The sequence below is a fragment of the Canis lupus genome, chromosome 11, assembly GCF_011100685.1.
Source record: "Canis lupus familiaris isolate Mischka breed German Shepherd chromosome 11, alternate assembly UU_Cfam_GSD_1.0, whole genome shotgun sequence".
Lineage (NCBI taxonomy): Eukaryota > Metazoa > Chordata > Mammalia > Carnivora > Canidae > Canis > Canis lupus.
Genome location: NC_049232.1, coordinates 54,550,472 through 54,570,320, shown reverse-complemented (window position 1 = coordinate 54,570,320; position 19,849 = coordinate 54,550,472). Strand labels below are relative to the sequence as shown.

The following is a 19,849-nucleotide window of genomic DNA, read 5'->3' as shown; positions in this document are numbered from 1 at the left end:
ATGTCTCAGTTAGAATCGTCTCCTTGGGGCACCTGAGTGGCTCAGTGGTTGAACATCTGCCTTCAGCTCAGGTTGTGATCCTGGGGTTCTGGGATCGAGTCCCGCATCAAGCTGCCTGCTTCTCCCTTTGCCTGTGTGTCTGCCTCTCTCTCTGTGTCTCTCATGAATAAACCAATAAATATCTAGAAAAAAAAAAAAAGAACTGTCTCTCCTTATAAGTTTCTGGGCCACAAGTATCCATTCTGGACTTGGCCATATGTCAGTGAGTTGCCATCACAAATGTCATTACAGGTCTACTTCTTTGGCTACCAATAGAAGACAGACTCAGGATCAGATCTCTGTCTATGTCTCATCAAGTCACTTGTCTCTGTATGGCCTGCTCCAAGTGTATACTGGCTATCCTCTTCCCAAGAAGCTTTTGGCTTAGTTCTGATTTCTGGGGCAGAGAAGGAAGCTCTTTCCCTCAGGCTGGAGGGATGCTGTAAGCATGAGTCTTTAGTCATAACCAGATGTCTCCCCAGGTCTGTGGAGCCTGTTGGTGTAGTGTTGGTAGATGAGGAGCACCCTTCAATATCCTAGCCTAGAGTGAAGATGGAGTGAGGGGTGGATGGGCCACCTTCCAGGTAAGGAGGATGAGTTGAAATGGCTCGATTAGATAGCTCAAGCACTGCCATGGTCCCATTTGTAAACCTAGACATGTGGCTGCCCAGGAATGAAGGACAGTTTTCCCACATGAGTCAACAGTATTTGTGCACATGCATGGGTATGTCCATATGCACATGCTTTAGCAAGTCATGAGTGCTGTCAGGAAGCAAGGCAGTGCTTGGCTAGGCCCTGTCCTCCTTATGATACCTGTATAAAATGTCCCACATGGTTTTTCTAGACTTTCAGGAACTCTCTGATGGGCCGTGGGAGCCCAGGGTGCAGGATCTGCAGCTGGGGAGTGACTGTATGGGATAAAGTTGGCTGGGCAAAATCATTACCATCTCTTCCCACCACTTGTGTTCTCTGGTTCTGCATTTTTAGCCTGGAAGCTGGGTAGCGTCTTCAAATTTCCAAAGGGTGTGAATTTTGAGGGACCCCTAAAGCCCAAAGCTGGGCCTACCCAAAGGAATAGAGGGATTTAGGGTCCAGGTGAGTGGTAAGAATCTGATATATACTTGGAAATATATAATGAGCTTCCCCTCACTGGGAATTTGGAAGCAGAAGCTCAGTTGAGACAGGATTGCTGATAGAGGCTTTGCCTGGCAGTGGAGGGTTGGCCTGTCACCTCTAGCACTGCTTCATGTTTCAGCACCCCACCATGCTGATCAGAGACCAGGAGAAGGGAAGGCCTCTGAATTATCTCCATGATTCAGTCTATGAAGCAAAAGTGCTTTCTGCCTTTCAAAGCGTTGTCTTATATCGCATTCATGGCATGAGGCATTTCTCAAAGGCATGCTTCTGGCATTCTCGATAGAAAGAGCCCTTCCCAGCTCAGCCATTGACTGAGGCTCTGAGGGCTGCTGCCTCAGGAAGCCTCGATTATCACTACCAAGTTGTCCTGAGAACAACTATTGCAAGGTGTGAGGTAGTCTTGTCTTCTTGGGAATGAAAATCCTCCCACCTCCTGGAATTCTGTGGCCAGGTAAGTGAGAAATACCACAAGGTATCCAAAAAGCCTTGGGCCTTCATGGCCTACTCTTCCTCCAGGAAGCTGCCTGGTCTCAGCCAGAACCTCCACCTGCCTGGCACTGGAGTCCCTTCCCACACAGCCCCAGGACAGGTGCCTGGTCAGGTTTCTTGCACTGCCAACTATAAGGAACAGACAGGCTGCAGCCCACCATGCACGGAGAAGTGATATGGCTTCCATCAAGCTGTCAACTCCCTTCACTCCTGGCAGAGACACCTGCCTTCAGGGCTGATGGTTTTAGTTCCTGGCCTGCTTTGACTCACCCCCTGGGGGCCTTGACAGCCACAAATTGCAAGGTGGCAAATGGGTCTAGAAGTGGCCCTAAACCCCCAGATGCAGCTCTGGGCCCATACAGAGACTTAGAGGAACTCCCTGCCTGGTGTGGGGCAGGAAGAGCAGCCTGGGGTAATTCCACACTGTCTTGGGGAAGCATGGGTTGGTATGGAGGGTCTCATCAGCCCTGGGCCTTGTGGCAGGGACTGTTACATTGACAAATGGAGCCTGCATAGGACATAGCCACATAGGGAAGAGCAAGAGCAGAGGAGCTGGGAGCACGACTAGAGAATCAGACATGGGCTCAGGATTAGTGTCTTCACTAATCTGCAAGGAGCCACGGGGAGGACAGAAATCCAACCTGTCGTAGAAGCCTCCATTTTCTCACCTGGGAGATGTGTCCGCTGCAGAGGATCCCTGTGAGGTTTAAGGGACACCACATCATGAAAGTGCTGGCCATTTCCTGAGCACTTATTGCCTGCACTCTCACTGAATCCTCACAGCTCTCCTCTGGGAGATGAGTTTCCTCATTTTACTGCTAAAAAGGACTGAGGTCCAAAGAGAAGAGGCCCATAGCTAGTCAGCCACAGAGCCAGGATTTGAACTTGTGGAGTCCAGTTCCAGATCCAAGCCCTAACCCAAGGGGCTGCCTGGGCTCCCTGCTGCCGTCAGAGATGCTGCATAAAATATGGTTAGAGCCCACAGGAAATGTCATGTGCCTTTCATTGCCCTGATACAGATTTCTGCCATGTGTGCAGCTCATAGGATACTTGACTTGGTTTCTCCACCTAGAATGGTTCCAGCAGAGGATCCAGTAGGAGCCCCAAGTTCCTGAAGTTCGTACCTACATGGGGGTGGAGGTTGACCAGAGCCATCCCACTCCCGCTTGTCTAGCTGGGGAAACAAGGCCCTGAGAGGAGAGAACTGCCAGAGACCTCGTAGCAGAGCTGATCAGGCCACACACAGGATAGATCAACATTGCCTTCTAATCCAATGAGTAGAGTTACCAGCCATATCTTTAATGATTTATAATTGCCTCTGAGAAGCAAATGATCCGAGTGCTTGCTCAGGGAGCTGGGTGGCAGGGAGTGTGTGAAGGGCACCCTTGAAATCTTTTAAAGGAACAAAATCATTTCACTTTTTTCATTTTCCACTCACTGAAGATATGTCTCCATTGAATCCACTTATCAGGTGATGCCCTGGGTTTAGCTAGTGACAGGTCTGCCTCCCAGCAAAGATAGAAAACTGACATACGACTCAGTGCTGAACATAGTTACTTCAGGTACTTTGTCGGCCTTCCCCCATTAGCTCCTCCATGAGTTGCTCTGTCCTCAAAAGCTCAGGGCAGTGTTTTGCATGTCGGGAGTCAATGGGGCAGTAGAAGGAGTCAGGCAATCCTAAGTTCACATGCCAACTCCACCACTCACCAGCTGTGAGACCTCAGACTTACTGTTCAGTTTCCCTGAACCTTAGTTTTCCCATCCATAAAGTGGGAATACTCAAAACCCTTGTCAAACAGGATCTCTAATGCTCAAGAGAAAAGATCTGAAAGATCTGGATGAAAAGATTTTTGCATGCTGTAAAGGGTCACACTTGAAAGAATGGTTGTTGGTATTCAGGGGAGGTTTAATTGTATTAAATAAAATTTAATTTAATATTAAAATGTACTCCATGAAGAGGTACTTGGAAGGCACAGAGGCCTCACTTACAGAGCTCATTCCTAATTAGGCCTGGCCCTGAGAAGCATGGATGGTGTGGAAAGCAGTACTTACATAGGAAATCCTTGTCTGCATTCCAGCAGTAGTTTTAACAGTGAGCTACCCAGTCCTTCCATTCTTTATTCAGTTCTTCCCAAGGATTGGGCCATTGATTCCTGGGTGTGAGAAGGTCCCCACTGCTTTTTCTCCCCTCTGTCCCCTCCTCATTCTAGCCATGACACACTTGTGAATTGGTTGGCTTGGCCAGAGCAAGTAGGGGAATCACCAAGAGGAAGCATTAAACAGATTGTTGGGTCCTCAGAGTTCCTCATATGGTAGGTTTCAGGGATGAGGCATGAGAATTTGCATTTTTAACAGGGTCCCAAGAACTGCTGATGCTGCTGATCTGAGCACTTCACTTTGAGAATCTCCAATGTACCTTGTACATATTATGTGTTAGGTGTTGGGGTCAGGGGGTATTAGGGGATGTCACAACTCAGTTCAGTAGTAGCAACAACACCTCCTCCAGAAAGGCCTTCCTGGACATGTGCAGTCCCTTCCTCACCCTCATCCCAGGTTGGGCTGGGACCTCTCTGTGCTCCTACCTCACCCTGTATAGGAGGTATGTCAGTTTATTCTGAACAGCCAGATATACACTTACAGGGCAGGTGCTAATGCTATGTCGATCACCCCTTACCCAGGGACCTTCTTAAGTCTTGACACCTTCCTGGCCTCATCAAGTAGGCCGAAAGGGCAGAGAGAGGGCAAGTAAGGTCCTAGGTATGTCTATTTCATAAACAATTGTGAGTCATCTCCAAACCAGCTCAATTGGCTAATTTAAAATAATCCTATTAAGGTAAGGGGGGAAATGGAGGAAGGACAGGAAATCAACATTTAGTGAGCACCACTTATGAAGCCCTGCAAGGTGGGTGTGATTTCATTGTCATTGTACAGATGACAGTACTCAGGCTCTCAGAGGATGAGCAGCTTGTCCATAGTCACACAGCTAATGAACCCAGGTCAGTCTGACTGCAGTCTTTACTCTTTCCACTGCTGCGTTGACATCTCAAGTGTGGAAGGTACATGTCATAACATTGCCTTTACTTTGTGTTGGTGCCATGTGCCTTTGGTCACTATTGAGGCAGAAGCAGTTGCGCCCACTCTGTGCTGACCTTGTGACTTTTCACTGTCAAACACAAATGCTCTGGAGTTGGGGACGCTGATGTTCTGTGCATAAGACACTTCCCCTGGGCTTGCTGTTCCCACCAAGCCCTGTGATTGACATCCTCAGACACTCAGAACAAATAGGTTCAGCCTCTGCAGAAGGTTCCTCAGGGAGTCTTAGACCTGCCACCATCACCTGGCACACCCAGACCCATGCCACCTCCTCCTCACTATTGACCCCCACGGGGCTCCTGTGATGCTCTCTGCCCCTTAGAGAGCTTCCCAGAATGCCTTGGGTCTGCAAGGAAATTAACAATTTTGTTTGTATGGGGAGCTTTTCGCTATGTAATGAGTAACAGTTGTAATTAATGTTTAACACATACGAACAGCAGGTCTGCAGAGAAAAGGGGGGTTTAAATGACTATGAAGAGAACCAGGATCGCTCACTTCCTGTGGGCTAATATGTTACCGAGGGACAGGTTTTTCCAGTTAGCTTTTCTACTTGACATATGAATGTATTCATTTAGTAGCCAAAAAAAAAAAAAGAAGAAGAAGAAAAGAGAAAGGAAAACACTAGTGTTTAATAGCTTTGGCTGATCTACTAATTATATTGATTGATAGAAATGTTCCTTGTGTCTTTTGTCTCCTCAGTGAAAAAAAAAAGCACAAAGATTTGCTGGAATCTTGCTCTTCTGTTTGGCAGGGCAGAAATCCTCATGTGGCTCGAGACTGTTTAAGCTCTGTGAGGTCAGAGCCTCTGCCTGCCTTGTTCACACCTGGGCCCTTACATAGATCCATGCCTGGCACATGATGAACATGCAGATAGGTGTTAAATTATTGAATAAATCATGTCTCTGGAAAACCAACCCCTTGATTTCTTCAGGACACTAGAATTCTGAGGTAATGATGCAGACTGCTCACCCAGAAATAGTTTATTTTCATATCACTCTTTCATGCCATATGCCTGTCTTCTCTCCAAACGAGGCAAGGGGCCTACACCTGGAGGGCCATTTTTGCACAGCTGTTAACTGCCGTGATTGCCACCTCTGGTCTGAATTCTTGGGAAGAAGTCGAGAGTGTGTCCCCACCTGTCTGAGGAGTGGCCCAGGCTTCCAGATGCCACATTGTAGGTGGAGAGAGTGGTGTGCTAGTGGGTGGCATGCCAGCCCCCTGAGAGCCATGCACCTGGCTTGTCCCATCCTCTCGCTCTTCCTTTCCCTCACTGCCATCTGCAGGGGGATGCCATCAGAAACCTATAAACAACTTGGCTGGGGCTTTGGGGCTCCTAGATGTGGAGACCCATTTCCAAAGATGCCCACTGTGCAGGTTCTCTGAGGCTTGTGGATGGGGAAGAGTCTGTTTGCCTGGCCCTAGGATTCTAAGTGATTGTCTGTGGATATCTGCAGGTATAAGCATCAGGAAACAGTCTGCATCAGACACAAGCAGGCATTTTCCATCTGACAGGTGAGCCTGGCCCAGAATTCGCAGAGTGCACATGAACTCAGATGCCAAAGCCACAGGGTCTGGATTTAAAGCCCCGTGCTGCCACTTGCTAACAGGGTGACTTGGGGCCAATTGCCTCTGTTTCCACATCTTAAAAGGAAGTAGTAATTGGTGCTGAGAGTCAGGACACAGTGAGTGCTCAGTGGACACCGACTTTTGGTATCTCTGTCGTTGTTAACTACTGCTTTTTGAGAATGTATTACATTATAGACAGGATTCGTGCTGTACTTGTTAAAGGCCTCTGGAGACTTGGGTTGCAGTCCAAGTTCAAATCCAGCTGTTGACTTGGGACAAATCAGTCCCATTTCCAGCCGTCCAATTCTCATCTATAAGATGAGTTATGACAGTAAAGATGGCTTGCTTCAGCAGCTGTAAAGATCTCTGCATTTGGATCATTTCATCATTTTCATCAGGATTTATCCTTATATTTCCCATAGCCAAGCAGCAGCCCTTGGGGTGGGGTCTTTGCACCAGACAGAGGTGTCTTTTTCCTGTGAGGGTTGCAGGATAAGGGGATGAAGACATACTCCACCCTGTTCCAGGCCCTCCTTCCCTAGCCCTGGCTTGGGTGTACATGCATGGACAGCGTTCCTGGAATCCGGATGGCATTCCTGCAACCCAAGCAGCATCCCGGCGCCTGCCTCACAACCTGTCCAATGCCCTCCTTCTCGGGGAGTCACCACTGCCTCCCTTCACAATGGAGATCTCTGTTTTCAGGCACTGCCCACGAGATGTGGCAGCGTGGTGCCCTGGGGCTTGCATGTGTCTGGGAGGTGAACACAGAGGCCTCTTGTTGGCAGTCCTGAAACACAGACCAAACATTTGCTGAGCTGCCTGTTGTTTTAAAATCCCTGGAGGTGTAGCTCTGATGCACAGGACAGGCGGGGGAGGTGGAGGGTGAGGCCTGCTCTTGGACCGGAAGGGAAAGGGGCCTCACCTCCCTGGGCTTCAGTTTCTCCATCTGTAAAATGGGAATTCTAATACTGATCTTGTTCTGAGGAGCAGATGAGGTAACTCAGAATGTGTATCTAGAAAGTCGAAGCAGCAAAGCTGTTGTCATGGAAACAGTTTCAGGCAGTGGCAAGTGTTTACACATTGTCGTGAAAGTCTGTGGTGTTTGCAGAGACTCCAGGGATCATGTGGTCCACCCAGCTCCCCAGACCACTATGCTATCTCCCTCCTTGCCCCTCTCTTGGGGGCTGAGAACTGCCTGGGCAGCAGCCCCTTGTGTGCCTGTCCACCCGAGCCCTCCCCACTGCCTTACACACACACACACACACACACACACACACAAACACACGCCAGAGTCGAGGCCTGGCTGTAGGCAGAATGGAGGGATCAGCACCTCTGTGGAAGGGGTGCCTCTGACACCTTCGTTCTGTTCTCTGTGCCCTCGTGTTCTTGGACTATAGGGCAGGCCCCTCCCATGAGCTCCATGTGGTTTGCAGAGACAACCCATATTCATTTTGGCCTCACCCACAGAAGGCCTAAAGAAGCCTCTTCAGTGGGCTGAGAGCTCCTTACAAGTGTCCTGTTTTCAATTGTCTAATCCTCATTGCCTCTGCTTAAAGGACCCTGTCCTGTGTGGATAACTGGTGGGTCAGAGACTCCAAGCCAGCCAGAAAGCTATAGCCACTGAGCTTGGAACACGTCAAGGTCCCTGGGCCTCCTTAACTCCCAGCTGGCTTTAAATGGTCCCTGTCCTATGCAGCCGCTGTCCACACCCTTGGTCAGTAGGGAAGACTGGAAAATGTTTGCCAGGCCACTGATTTCTCTCCCCACCATTCCCCAGGGAAAGGTACTCCTACCCACCCCCAGGTGAGAGGAGGCATTCCAGGGTTTAAATCCCAGAGCAGAAGTTGGGGGAGTAGGGGCTGAGGCTGGCTGCCTGATGTGGCAGCCTGCTCCTATCACCATGGCCAGGTTGCTTACCTACACCAGGCCTTGTTTGTAAAAAACCTGGACAAAGTGCCCTGATCTCTCCTAGGCTTATGTGGGGGGGTCAGAGCAGAAGGTCCCATCAGGTCTCATGTATGCCTCCCCATGCAGAGGAAGCAAGCAGTAAAGGTTAGGCCATCTTCAAAATGTTTTAAAATAATTTGAGGAGGTAATCCAGCTCCCTTTTCCTATCTTGATTGATGCATGGAGGTTTTATGGTCCTGCTGACCCAGGTGGAGATTTATTCACTCAGTAGATATTATCTACTATACATCAGGCACTGTTCTCAGGCATTGGGGATTTAGCTCTGAACAAAGCAGAATATGTTGTGCCTTTTGGACCTTCCAGCTTAGGAACTCCAGTAGAGGCTAGGGAAAAAGAAGGTACCTTTCTTATGCAAGGCACTTTATTGTCTTCAGTGTATGAGAGAGGAGTGTTCAGAGTGTGGGTGTGACTGTGGGGAGGGGGTCACCACTTACAGGGGCCTGCCTAACAGGACTTTGGTACGCAATCTATTACTAACTACCTCTACAATCCTTTGTAGGTATAGTCGACCCTGTTCTACAAAAGAGGTAGCTAGGGTTCAGAGAGATTTAGAAACTTGCCCAAAGTCACACAGTAATGGCAGAGGCAGGACGCAAAATGTGTCCTTCTAAGTCCAGAGTCCATATCCTTTCCATGATGCCAAGCTGCTGTGGTTCCTCCGTTTCCTGGCCTATTGCAGCTCATAGGCCGTTCCTTTTTTCCTTTTTTTTTTTTTTTAAAGATTTTATTTATTCATCAGACACAGAGAGGTAGAGACACAGGCAGAGGGAGAAGCAGGCTCCCTGCCGGGATCCTGATGTGGGACTTGACCCCAGGACCCCAGGATCACGACTGAGCCACCCATGTGCCCCTAGGCCATTCTTTCAAGTCGGCTGCATGGCCATGCAGAGGTTCAGTGGAGGCTGAGGTACGAGGCCCATCTCCATCCGGTTCTGGAAGGACACCTACCTACCACACTACCAGAGACTGGGGTGGGATCAGACAGTGGCATAGACCCCGGGATGCAGGGCACAGAAGAGAAAGGAATTCTGCCTGGGGTGTAGGGTAAAACCTTCCCTGGGTGGTAGCATTGGAGCCGAACTTTAAAGAATAGCAAGGATTTGTGCATCCAAAGATAGTGAAGAAGGGGATTCGAGAGGGCAGGCAAAGCAAAGCCCTAGGGGCAGATGGTGGATTTAGGGCCTGGCCATTCTTTGTGCCTGGAGCCAAGGGCTGGGTAGGGACCCCAGAGGGGTTTTCTAGGGGAAGATGGATCCAGTAGGTTGGGTTGGTGCCAGGTCACTGAAGATCCTGAACACTAGAGCAAGGAGTTTGCCCTCCACCCAGGGGAAGTTGGGAGTCAGCAAGGGTTTTGAGCCCAGCTGAGCTGTGCTTTAGAGGCCCGTTGGCTTTTTGGAACTTGTTTTCTCTGGCCAGCCCTGATTAATAAACAAGAAGGAACTGGACCCTGAAGGAGCACATTTATTTCATCTAAGCAAACATTTACTAAACACCCGTCTCCATAACAAGCACTGCATTAGGCTTAGGGGCAAACAAGAGATTGGAGAGGGAAAAGAAAGAAAATAAATCCCGGGCACTGCCCCCACAGAACACCCAGGCTGACTGGGGAAGAGAGAGAAGGGGTGCCCATGGAGCCTCAAGAGAAGTGCCAAGTGCTTCTGAGGAGGAAGGGGCTCTCAGCAGGCGGTAAACGGGGAGGCTTTGTGAAGGGGTGGCTTTTTGCCAGGTCTTGGAAGATTCTAGACATCATGTGGATGGAGCAGGAGGGTGGTCATTCCAGGCCTAGAGGTGGGAAGCGCACCACAGACTGAGTTGAGTGAGGAAGGCACAGCCCCTGCCTGACCATAGGGAAGGAAGGACCTGAGGGGGGCAGAGGGGAAGGTGACCCCAGTGACCCACAGGCCTGAGCTCAGGCCTTGCCTCCCCTGCCCCTATCCCACCCCTTAGCTTTGAGACCCTTTGAGGTGAGTTCTTTCTCACCTCTGAGTCCCCATCCGTCACTCATCATCCACAGGGGCCAGAGCTATTGTGAGAGTCAGAGCCAACGTGAGCACCTGGGATACTGTCATCTGTTACTGGCAGTGACTAAACTTCAGAACCGATTGGTATAAAACCTATAATAAGAGTAGGAAGGGGACTGCCCGAGTTGGAGACTAATAACATGGATGGAGAAAAGGCCTCGCTCGGAAGGGCAGTCGTGGGGGCACCCAAGCTGGGCCCTTAAAGGCTGAGGCTTGTCGTTAGACCAGAATTTTTGGAAAGACATCTGGGGCATCGAGAAGGGGCCTGGCCTCCTCACCTGCCCTGGACAGAGGCTGGCGGAGCATCAGTGGGGCCATGTCTCCCACTGCCTCCCAGGGCCTGGTCCTTCCCACCTGAGCCTCCCCTCCCTCCTGCACAACTCTGATTCCATTTGTAATTGCCTATAGGTGCAATTAATTAGGTTCTGTCATTCTAATGACTCACAGGGGTGGCATATTTTTTTCTCTAAATGCAGATATTCTTTTGAGGGTTTGTGTCTTTATCTTTTGCAGAAAATCACTAAATTAAAAGAATTGCCATTTTAAATTGCAGATTAAAGAGAAACTTAATTAGAAGGAATGAAAGCAGTTGTGTTTGGAGCTTTTGTTCCTAACAGTGTTGTTTTTTTTTTTTTTTTTTTTTTCTTTTGCTGCTGAATCACTGCACTTGGAGTTTGTATATTTTATTTTAGGTGAGATGATTTGCCTAATTAAGTCTGTCATTCATCACCACCTGTCCCCTCTGAAATATATGGCTATATTATTAAGCTTGCAAGCGAATGTATAAATTAGTTCAGTGGGGAATTACAGTGTTGACTGGGATGTTACTAGGTTTTATCGAGTTTATCTGGTATGAAAACCGATATTTTTTCCCAATAAAGTGAAACAACAGCTCATTAATTTTCTTCAGTCATTCATTAGGTGCCTGTTAGGTTGCAGGCATGTGCTAGGCATGGGACACAAAGGCACATGTGGTATAGCCCCTGCTTTTGAGGGACTCGTGGGGCACCCAACCAGGAAACTGGCCATTAGGATGCCATAGACTGAGATCAAGGTGAGTCTGGGGAGGAGGTGAGGTTAGAGCAGCCTTCCTAAAAGAGATGGCTGACCCTTGAAGGGCAAATGGAGTTAGTTAGGTAGAGAGACTGTGGATGGGGTGGTGGTATTTCAGGCTGAAGACCTGTCCCATAAGTGCTCATGGTGAGGCCTCAGGCTGTCCAGGCAGCCAGGTCATTGGTTATGCTAAAGAGTTTCTTCTGCAGTCAGTGCTCCATGCTCCTGCCTCTGTGGCAAGAGGTGTGTGGTAGGATTTTCCATTGGTAGAAATCCCCAAATTCTAATTTTAGTCAGAGGTGAACATGCCTTAACAATTCATTTGGTCTCTCCTTTTCCCTAGCTGGTGGCAAAACTAAGCCTAGAACCTCATCTCCCCCCCAGCCCCTTCTTCCCATGTCACTATTTCACTGCCCACCTCCGTACCCTTAGCCCTCAGGACCAGAGGCCTGCTCTATGGCCTCCTGTCCCTTCCTAACAGGAAATTAGAGGGAGGGACTGTGGAAAAGTACACCCTGGTCCCATGTCCCTGGCCCCCCTCTCCTGCTCCACCTTGCATCTCTTCTCAATGGAGCATCATACAGGGGTCACCTGGCTCAGCCCGTGGCTAGTCAAGTCCTGTTGGAGTCACCTCTTCCATCGCTCCCATCATTGAGAGATTCAGCCTCCATTACCTTCCCTGACTGGTCTCCCTGCCTGCTTGGTAGCCCCCCACATCTCATCTCCATCAATAGAGACATCTCTAAAACCCAATCTGAGAATGGCATTCCCTGATTGCCCCAACCTTAGGGTCAAGACCCAGATCTTTAGGAAAGGGCTATGTGACCTTACCTATCTATCTGATGCCAGTGCTCACCCCTGCCCAAGGTCACCCATCTAGGACTCTGCAAGGCAAATGGCTCACCCCTTCCTAATCCCTCGGCCCAAGAACATATGCGCCATTTGACTAGTTGGCATGAGGGCTGATGTGGTTCAGCCAGAGCCCTGGTGGGAAAGCCCATTGCTAGGAAGCCAGGCAGGGAGCATGGTGACGGGGGTGCCTGGGCCCCAGTTGTGTGCTTCACCCTCTCACTACCACTGTGCAAGCCCAGGTTATTGACCAGATGGAAGAGCGTTCTCTCAGACACACAAACCCAGGATCTGTACCTTAGAAGGGCCTTGTCATTGCAGTCTGTCCCTGTGGTTGGGACACAGGACAGAGCTGTAGCCTGAAAGGAGACAGAGCCCCCACCGAGTCCTCACTCTGTCCCTGCTCCACACTGCCAGTCCTGGCCTCACAGGCTGGGGGTGTCTCTAGGTTGGAGTTTGGCCTTCATCCTGCTTCCTCATGAATTTTAATTATAGTTTTCTGTGAATCTTCACCTCCTAGGGAATGCCAGTTCCATCCCTCCAGTGCTCAGGCCAAAGGCCTATAGCCTCTGGATCCTCTTTCCCACACATTCCACTGTGAATGCACAGATAGGGTCTGCAGACCTCACTGCTCTCCATGTGCATCTCTCTCTCTCTCTCTCTCTCTCTCTCTCTCTCTCAATTAAACTTTTAAGAACAGTTTTAGGTTCACAACGAAATTGAGTGGGAAGTATAGGGAGTTCCCATGTGCCCCTGTCCTCCCATCTCTTTTCAGCACAGCAATCCTGTTCAGAAGTGCCAAGTCAAAACCCTCCCCATCAGGACATCAGAATGGCTCAGAACAAAGTCAAAGTCCTTTTAAAATGCAACACCCGATGATCTGGCACCGTTTCCTCCCACTACCCTCCATTACCCCAGGCTGTGTTGTTTCTGTCACTTGAGGCACTTTCCCACCCTTAGGGCCCTCTTCCCTCTGCCTGGAATGTGCTTCCCATTCTCCACGGCAGTTACTGCAGATGGTGTGCTGTAGCTCTGACGTACCTCATTTATTGTGTTTCTCCCCACTCAGACTCTGGGCTTCATAAGCAGGGATTTCTGTGTTGCTCACTGCTGTTTCTCCAGCCCTGAACTTGCCTGGCACATGTGAGTGAGTGTTGGGGAGTGGGGCAGGTGGATGGACAGGCTGCCGGCCTCTGCTGCAGTTATGAGAGTGAGTGCACACATGTGGGTCCAGAGTGTCTAGAGCCTTCCACTGGCAGGAACCTCCCTTCCCATTGCCTTCCAATAGTGGTTAATGGAGAAGAGTGTATCAGAGGGATGGAAATGCTTTGTAGTCCTGATGGATGATCTCGCTCAGCGGCTGGGACCCAGAACAAATTCATCCACATTCCTTAACCCCTGCAGACAGCATATAGCACAGCCGGTGAGGTTCCCCACTCCCCCCAACCACCACCACCACCTTCTGCCAGCTTCCCAGCTTCCGTCAGTGTGGGGTTGATTTCCGTGTGTCTGGCCAGGGTAGAGGACAGCTCGCCACATCCGTGTTTGCTCTTTGGAGAGGAGATTTCTGCCATTGTGTGTCTGTCAGCCTGCACCCAGACCTGGCTTTGGAAGCCTTGTTCTGCAGGGCCTGGCCCATTCACTCAGCAGTCTGTGTGCTGGGCCCTTCGCATGTGTTCTCTCATCTGATCTTCGAGGTAACAGGATGAGGGAGGAAATGGAGCCTCTGAGACATTGAGGAACTTAGCCAAGGCAACCAGCTAATGACTGGCAAGCTTGGAAGAGGAACTTGGGTTGGTTCAGAAGCTTATGTGAAGTAACTAGTACCGCATCCGCATTGAACAGACACAAGAATAATGAAAATAAATGTTTATAATAACATTGATTGAGTAGTGACTACATGCTAGGCACTCTGGTAAGATCTCGGTGACATCACCTAATTGAATCCTTGTAACAGCCCCATGAGGTGGGTACGGTCATCATCCCTTGCAGAGGAGGAAACCAAAGACCAGAGAGATAACTTGCAAGGTGGACTAATTGGTCTGTAGGAATGCTTCTGGAAACTCTAGGTTCAGCTCAGTATTTTCTGCTTTTTTTTTTTTTTTAAATGATTTTATTTATTCATGAAAGACACAGAGAGAGAGGCAGAGACACAGGCAGAGGGAGAAGCAGGCTCCATGCAGGGAGCCCAACATGGGACTCAATCCCAGGACTCCAGGATCACACCCTGGGCCGAAGGCAGGCGCTAAAATGCTGAGCCACCCAAGGATCCCCGTATTTTCTGCTCTTTATGGGTTATCTTGGGCTCCTGCCCTCGAGAGGCACCCTCCCCAAGCCCGTGGTGGTGAATGATGCTGTCATAGGCCCGGGGCCAGGAGGAGGTATGTAGCAGGGCCTGCACGCTGTGCTGTGCACTGCTTCAACCTCACCTGGGTGCTGGGTCCCAGACAGGGCTCGCTGAATGTGGGGCCAATACAGAGGGCACTGAATGAAGAGGAGCAGACATGGGGGACACGGCATGACTCTTGATTGGAACTCTGTGGGGTTGTCCCAGGAGAAAGGGAGCAGATGTGGCCAGTATACCCTGTAGGGGGATGAGAGAATGGGAGGAGGGGAGCCAGTTGGAGGCAGAGAATAGGGAACATCTGCCTCCCTGAGAACAGTCCAGGGGGCTGAACCCCTATGGGAATGCTGAGCCCCTCTTGGTGGTGATTGCAGAGGGCATCCTTTGGGGATAAGGCTAGTTCAGTGGTCTCTGGAGGGAGACTCAACCAGCCCCTTGAATGCACCATCTGGCTCTGACAGCACCTGCTGTAGGAAACTCGAGCCTTTTGAGCCATGTTCATTAATTGCCTGGAACTCTTCCCCTGAGAATTGTAAAGCCCCAAGGGGAGCAATTGACTGTTACCCCACCATGCCCCACCCAGTAATCCCTTGGTGACCGTGCACTTTCTCTCTCCACCACAGCCCAGTTTAATGGCAACGAGAAACGGCAATCATCCCCCTCTCCTTCCCGGGACCGGCGGCGCCAGCTTCGAGCTCCTGGAGGGGGCTTCAAGCCCATTAAGCATGGGAGCCCTGAGTTCTGTGGGATCTTGGGAGAAAGAGTGGATCCTGCTGTCCCGCTGGAAAAGCAAATGTAAGTTTTTTTGTTTGTTTGTTTGTTTAAGATTTTATTTATTTGTTCATAAGAGACACACAGAGATAGGCAGAGACACAGACAGAGGGAGAAACAGACTCCCCATGGGAAGCCTGATGTGGGACTTGATCCCAGGATCCTGGGATCACACCCTGAGCCAAAGGCAGATGCACAACCACTGAGCCACCCAGGCGTCCCTACCAAATGTAAATTCTAAGGGAGCAAGGCCCAGCCTCCACTCAACTATACAGTCTCTGTTAAGGCTGAGAGAAGGTCAAGGCCACCATTAATTCAGTCAGTGGCTAACAGGATTAGAACAGTCTCCTGATTTGTAACCCTAGGCTTTCTCATTCTATGCTGTATTGTTGCCCTTACTTTTGTTTATAAATTAAATTATTTGTTAGCTATAGTGAGAGTTTTGCCTTATATCTGCTTGGTATTTGCTGAGCAAGGCTTTGACTTTTTTTTTTTTTTTTTTAAGATTTATTTATTTGAGAGAAGTAGAGGGGCAAAGGGAGAGAGAGAGAGAGAGTCTTAAGCAGACTACACTAAGCATGGAGCCCAGTATGGAGCTCTGTCTCATGACCCTGAAATCATGCGCTGAGCCAAAACCAAGAGTTGGGCACTTAACCATCTATGTCACCCAGGTGCCCCAAGGCTTAGACACTTTTTTTTTTTAAGATTTTATTTATTTGAGGGGCGCCTGGGTGGTTCAGTGGTTGAGTATCTGCCTTCGGCCCAGGACATGATCCCGGGGTCTTAGGAAAGAGTCCCACATCGGGCTCCCTGCATGGAGCCTGCTTCTCCCTCTGCCTGTGTCTCTGTGTCTCTCATGAATAAATAAATAAAATATTTTTTAAAAAAGATTTTATTTATTTGAGAGAGAGAGAGAGAGAGACCGCGCGCGTGCGCACACACAAGCAGGAGAGAGGGGTAGAGGAAGAAGCAGACCTCCCTGTTGAGCAGGAAGCCTGACTGGGGACTCAATCCCAGGACCCTGAGTCATGACCTGAGCTGAAGGCAGCCACTTAACTGACTAAGCCACCTAGGCGCCCCTGGCTTTGACACCCTTGACTTGAGTTTTCTCAGTCCCTTTCCCCTGAGATTTCCCACCTCCAGTCGGTGGCCCAGTTCCATCCCTGCTTCCCTTTCCCTCTCTGCTCCTCCCTAGCACTGTTAGGCCCTTAGCTACCCTTCCCCTTGACCATGATGATCACCTCCCTTCTAAGTGTGTGCAGGTCCCCACTCAGCTCTGAAACCTTCAGTGACCACCCCACCCCCCCCCCCGCACCCCCATCACCTCCAGGGTAAAGTCTCATTTCCTTAGCCTGCTGCTCACTCTATGAGTTGCCCCCAGACTGCTTTTTCAGTTTCTCACCATTCTGTATACCTGGACTGCAGCAAGCTAATCCAGATACTGGATGAAGCAGGTCCTAGATCTTGTGCTGTGCTTTCAGGTATACCATCCTCTTAACAAGCAAATGTGTGATAAATGGGGTTATCAACCCTGTCACATAGATGAGAAGTCAAGACTCCAAGAGACACAAAGCCTTGGCTAGGATGTCACAGTGCAGAGGCAGGATTAGAACTCCAGTCCTATGACTTGATCCCACACCTCCTCTTTCTCCCCTCTCCTCATACACACTCTTATCAACCCCCTTCACACAGGAAATGAGCTGACAGCAAGCCGATCCCTCATGCGACTGTCCCGTGTGTGTCGTGTACTGTATTAATCTCTAGTGGGGAGTTCTGGCTTCAGCATAGCCAGGCAGTGCATCCCTCACAGGAAATGCTCACTCGGTGAGCAGGATGCAGGGTTTTCCGAATGATGTCATGTACCGGGTGCCCCCTGTTCAGCATGTGCTATCATCTGGGGGGGCCGCAGTCTCCTTTGTGACACCCCATGCCTGCTGTACTGAGTGCATGGAGAAAGCACTCCCAGCAGGCTTCTTTGCTAACCGTCTGTCACAGCCACCTAGATTGGGTGGTAGGTTTTGCTTATTTCTGATCACTGTGTCCTTTTTAATCAACAAACAAAACACGATACAGAGATGGCTGGACACAGCGTGCATACTGACCATATCCACCCGATATCCCCCTCTGGGTCATCGCTTCAGCCTCAGTGCTTTAGTACAGTGCCTGGCACATAATAGATGCTCAAGAAAACAGCTGTCCAGGGAATGGATGAAGTCCCCAGAGAGCTGTCAACATTGTCTCTCTCCCTCCATCACCTCCCATTCTTTCTCACTCAGCACAGTAGACAGCTCCCTCCTTTGGAGATATACTCTGCTCGTGGTTTTTCTCCTGCTTCCCTGGCTGCCTCTTCTGTCTCCCCTACTGTCTCCTCACCCCAGCTTTACACAAAGCTTGGACTGTCTGGGGCTCGGGTTCCAGCTGCATGCTATCCCTGGGTAGTCTCAGGATCCTGGCAGTGAGTCACCAGTGTGCATCCCCTGCCCATACCTCTCCTAGAATCCCCCAACTCCTACATCCAGCTGCTGTCTTGGCATCTGCACTTGGCTGACAAATGGGCATCTCAAATTTAGTGTGTTTAAAACTGGGCTCCTGATCTTCTCCGGACACTCGCTCCTCCCCCAGCTTCCCCATCTCTGTAAACGGCATCACATCTGCCTACTTGGTCAAGCCGCCAATCTGGAGTCCTTGTGATACCCTTTTTTTTTTTTTTTTCCTTACACTAGCATTTAATGCATCTAAACTAGTGACTTCTGCTAGTTTTCCACCCAGAATATGGGCTGAATCCATCTGTTCCTCTTGTCTCAGAGCCACCTCCCATCTAGACCACTACAGAAGCCCCTGCCTTATCTCCCACTTCATTCCTCTCTGGCCCCTCTTCGGGATAACCTGGTTGGCCTTTTGTAAGACCATCCAGAGCAAGTAACATCCTCTTTTTAAAACTCTTTGCCCTCTGCTATGCTTAGAATGAAATTGGACTTCTTCCCTTGCTCACAAGGCCTTGGGGATCAGGCTCTGCCTCCCGTTCCCTCACCCTGTACCACTCCCCATGTTCACAGAGCTGGACCATTCTTGCTGCCTTTCTGCTCTGTGAACACCCCAAGTGCATCCTACTTCAGGACCTTTGCACTTGCTGGTTCCTCTGCAGAGAACATGTTTTCTTTGGCTCTTTATATGATTGGCTTCTTCTCATGGTACAGATTCTCAGGTCAAATGGCATCTCCTTGGGGGCCTCCCCTGTGTGTTCATTTTAACATAGGCACTTTCCCTGCCCTAGTCACTGCCTATCACAAACTCAGGATTCCTACATAGCAGTTGTCACTTTCCGAAATTGTGTCCTGAATCTGTTTGACTCTCCCTCTTCCCTGCATCAGCCCCACAGGATCAAGGATATAGTAAGAGGTGAGTAAATACTGGATGAGCTAATGGGTACTGCATAGGTTGGGTCTTCTTAATCCCCATAATTCTGGCCTGACTGGCCAGTTCCACAGTCCAGCACATCCCCAAACAGCCTCCTGCTTAGATTCTGTTTTCAGTCTAGGCAGAGTCTGCTTGGGCACAGCAATTGGCCCTCAGCCCCGTCCAGGACCACCCAGGCCTACCCTGTCTCCTGATGGCCAACCCCATGCTAACAGGCTAGCCAGTGGCTGGCCCCAGCCCCTGCAATCATGTCCTTTGGCTAGCCTGAGTCTAGCCTGAGTCTAGCTAGCCTGAGTCTCCTTAGAATCTCTACTCAAGTCCCTGATTTTTCTCTGTGTGCACTAGCTGGGGCAGGAGGGAAGGAGCCAGCAGTTTATCCTGTTCACTTCAGCCAGGATCCTAAGCCTCCAGAGGCCCATCTGCCACCAGCTCAGCTCCTGTGCTCAGGGAGAGGCAGAGGGTGAGCAGTACTTCTCTGGAGACCTCTTCTAGGCCTTTCCCTAAGGATGACTTTGCTTCAAATGGCTGGAACTTGTTTTCCTAATAAAACAGCATGTTTATCTGCTCACTGGGGTGTGTTAACACAGGTGAAATTTCCCGGAAAACAACCTTGCCAAATCTGTTAACTTTATTCTAAAGTCCATTCCATCCTTGTCTAGCTGTTTCTCCAAACTCCAGTCGTGTATACATTCTAACATATGACTTCAGCCCTCACATTTCTGGAAGTGCTTTCACTATGGGAGCCCATACATTCCCTAACTTCATATTCCTCTTCATTTCTATGTATGTTTAGAAAGGAAAGCAGGTCTACCTTCCTCCTACCCTTTCCCTTGGCGAAATGCCCAGCCCCAGGGCTGATACGCTGTGAGTGGTCACCTCCTGGGCGGTCAGCGACTTACTCACATGCTCAGTGGACATGGACACTCACCTCTACTCTCCAGTGTTTGCTTTCCTGAAGCAGGTTGGTTTCTGAGGTTATAATTATGTCATCACCACTCCTGCTAACTGTTCAGAACACTGTCTTATAAATGGTAGAAAGTGTACAGTGTAAGGCAGTGCCATGTTTCTCCCCATGTAGAATGTCTGTAACAGAACTCTCAGA

General features: G+C 49.7%; 1 protein-coding gene across 2 annotated transcripts in view; it reads left to right on the top strand.

Annotated features, from left to right (window-relative positions):
• Window positions 1–19,849, top strand: part of SHB (SH2 domain containing adaptor protein B) — a 139,080-nt gene that overhangs the window by 91,568 nt on the left and 27,663 nt on the right. For both annotated transcript variants that reach the window (XM_038552876.1, XM_038552877.1), the window contains exon 4: window positions 15,183–15,354. In XM_038552876.1, coding sequence (XP_038408804.1) covers window positions 15,183–15,354 — 172 coding nt within the window. The remainder of the gene's footprint in view (window positions 1–15,182; window positions 15,355–19,849) is intronic.